The 2,841-nt window shown below is 38.9% G+C and overlaps 1 protein-coding gene across 6 annotated transcripts in view; it reads right to left on the bottom strand.

Moving 5' to 3' along the window:
- The window catches only part of LOC130550261 (neurexin-2-beta-like), a 64,980-nt gene that overhangs the window by 8,443 nt on the left and 53,696 nt on the right, over positions 1-2,841 (bottom strand). For all 6 annotated transcript variants that reach the window (XM_057327686.1, XM_057327684.1, XM_057327681.1 and 3 more), the window contains one exon: positions 1,046-1,124. In XM_057327686.1, the coding sequence (XP_057183669.1) occupies positions 1,046-1,124 (79 nt within the window). The remainder of the gene's footprint in view (positions 1-1,045; positions 1,125-2,841) is intronic.

The following is a 2,841-nucleotide window of genomic DNA, read 5'->3' as shown; positions in this document are numbered from 1 at the left end:
ATACAATCTGTTAATATGTTTATTCTACTATATACTACCCGGTACAATGTCTCTTATATGTTATTATCCCCCATTTTCTGTAAAATAGTCTTTATTTTATATATGCACAATTTAGAATCTTTTAGACTGTAAATCGTATTATATTGTATTGTCATTGTGTTAAATGTCTGTACTAGAAGCTTCCAACACCAAAGAAAATTCCTTGTGTGTGCAAGCACACTTGGCAATAAAGCTCTTCTGATTCTGATTCTGATTCTGATTCTGATTGTCCTTTTTGTTTTAAAAGAGAAACTTGAGATGCTTTTATGGAGTGTTCCAGGTTAAAATATTTATTCATGGTATTAAGGAGTCTTTTTGGTTGTTTTAATGAATCATTTTCAAAGGAAATTTTTGTATGGGGTGCTAAGTATGTGAAGGAAAAACGTTATGATTTTCAATTACTGAATTTGATCTTGGGTCAATCTAAATTAGCTGTTTATACAAGTAGCAAGTTTATAACAAGATTGAGCAGAAGTCTGGGCAAGATGTTGTTGTTTTGTTCTCAAGTCTTGTAAAGGCTAGAGTTTTGATTGATTTTAATTTTTATAAGTCAGTGAATGATTTTCCTTATTTTGAACTGAAATGGTGTAGCAAAGGTTTTTGAAGATTAATTGTTTTTTACAAATATTCTGTGATTATATGTGATTTATATTTGGTGAATTTTTTTCTCTGTCCATTTGTAATAAAGAGCTGTTTAAAAATAAAAAAAATCTCTCTATAATAAGATAATTATAGTAATAAAATAAAATAAAGTGTGATGTTATTATGGTGAAAAAAAACACAAATCAACAGGATACAAATCTTTAAAAACATGAAAAACTGCACAACTGCCACTGTGTTACTGTTATGAGATCTATAAAAGTCAGAAATATGACTAATATAAATCATTTATGAATAATAGTTACTGAAGGTAAGCATGTAACACAATTCTGACATCATTTGACCGATCACAGACTGTGTGAGAGTGTATGTTTGTGTGTGTGTGATTGTGTTCAGAGTGACTTACCATTTCCAGGCTCACACTCCTCAAGATCTTCATCATCACTTGGACATTCTGCAGACGCCACTAACAGCTCATCAGTATTCTACACACACACAAACTTTAGTTAAACTCTTTTTTCATTTAAAACATGAAACAAATACAAATATAATAAACAAATGAAATGAACTGAAGCTGTATTTAACATGTTTTGTCAATTTCGCTTCTTAAATAAGTGTGTTATTCTCGAAACACACTGAACAACAGCATTAGCCTTTTTATTTCAGAAATATTGATTGAGAAAATGAGTTGATGTTGAAAAACACTTCACCTGTCACACAAACACATCAGATTCATGATCTTACAGACGAGATGTTTGTTCACTTGTTTATTTCATTCAGTCTGAAGCTGTATCACAGATGTCACTGTGTTCTGTTTCACATGCTGGTGAATGTTTTATGTTGTGATTTATAAAATGAAATGATCTCTAACTGTCAGAAAAGTCAAAGAGGAAAACGTCTTGGTTACGGATGTAACCTCAGTTCCCTGATGGAGGGAACGAGACGTTGTGTCGAACCGACAGATGGGGTTCGATCTTGAGAACCTATCAACTTCTGACTAGTTTAGAAAAGGCCAATGAAATTTGCATGCCGGACTCCGCCCTGCTGCAGCGGGCAGCACGCGTTGTGGCAAGAAGGACACAATGTCTCGTTCCCTCAATCAGGGAACTGAGGTTACATCCGTAACCAAGACGTTCCCTTTCTGTCGGTCTCTCGACGTTGTGTCGAACCGACAGATTGGGTTCCCATGGAAAACGCCACGACACTGTGCCCTATCACAATCTCTAGCGAAGCGACGGTGAATTGCCTGGGCGTGTCAGCCGTGAGCGCTACCGCGAAATTGTAACCTACCAGTGGATAGGTAGGGGGTCCCAGAGCTTCTTTTGAAGGTCGGAAGGTCCTCACAGGCAGCGGCCTTGTTTATCTAACAGCAAGAAGCTGCCCGGTAACGTAAGGCCACTGGGTCAGCACTACTTCCTCAAATGGGGGACGCGCTACAGAGACCACTTCCTACCGTAGGGAGGACCTTTAGTGGTGATACCAACATGGTCTCGCCGTTTAGGGGAGAACTCATGGGAAAAATGTGCAGACTGAAGTAGTTTACCGCGACGTGGAGGTCCACCTAGGGAAGGTCATGGGTTACCAAGGTGGGATCCCATCCAATCCAATACCAATCGTGATACATCAGACGGAACCGCCCTGCTGGGGGGTTACAACATCCAGTAGCACTAGGTCCGGTTAGAGCTATGTTATGGATAACTCAGTTGGTACCCGGCCTAAGGGGCAGGGCCAGTGTTGTAGTTGAGACCAGCTCATTCGAGTCCGAGTCAAGTCCGAGTCCAGAGTAGGTCGAGTTCGAGTCAAGACCGAGTCCAGAGTAGGTCGAGTTCGAGTCAAGACCGAGTCCAGAGAGGGTCGAGTCCGAGCCCTAGGACAAGAGATCTGAGACGAGACCTATAGAAATCTTCAAGAATATGTTAAATGTTTCGTGGAAACAATAAAACTGTTTGTGTCCTGTTGTGTTACACGAGGTTAGCATAACATCAATCAGCTAGCTCATAGAGTGCTCAGTGCATTAAATATACTGTACCATGGCATGTACACTGTGTTTTATTTACTTAGACTGATATTAGTTTAAAAATATTATTAGTTGAGGGTAAAAAAGGCCACATAGTAAGTGTTGTAAAGGTAATTTTACTACAATTATGACTTCCCCCTGACCAAAGATATGTCCAAAATTGCCCTTTATTGGCCCATTATTAC

This window comes from Triplophysa rosa, unplaced genomic scaffold, assembly GCF_024868665.1.
Source record: "Triplophysa rosa unplaced genomic scaffold, Trosa_1v2 scaffold272_ERROPOS173870+, whole genome shotgun sequence".
Taxonomy (NCBI): domain Eukaryota; kingdom Metazoa; phylum Chordata; class Actinopteri; order Cypriniformes; family Nemacheilidae; genus Triplophysa; species Triplophysa rosa.
The sequence above is the reverse complement of the archived record's forward strand: the minus strand, read 5'-3'. Positions and strand labels throughout refer to the sequence as shown.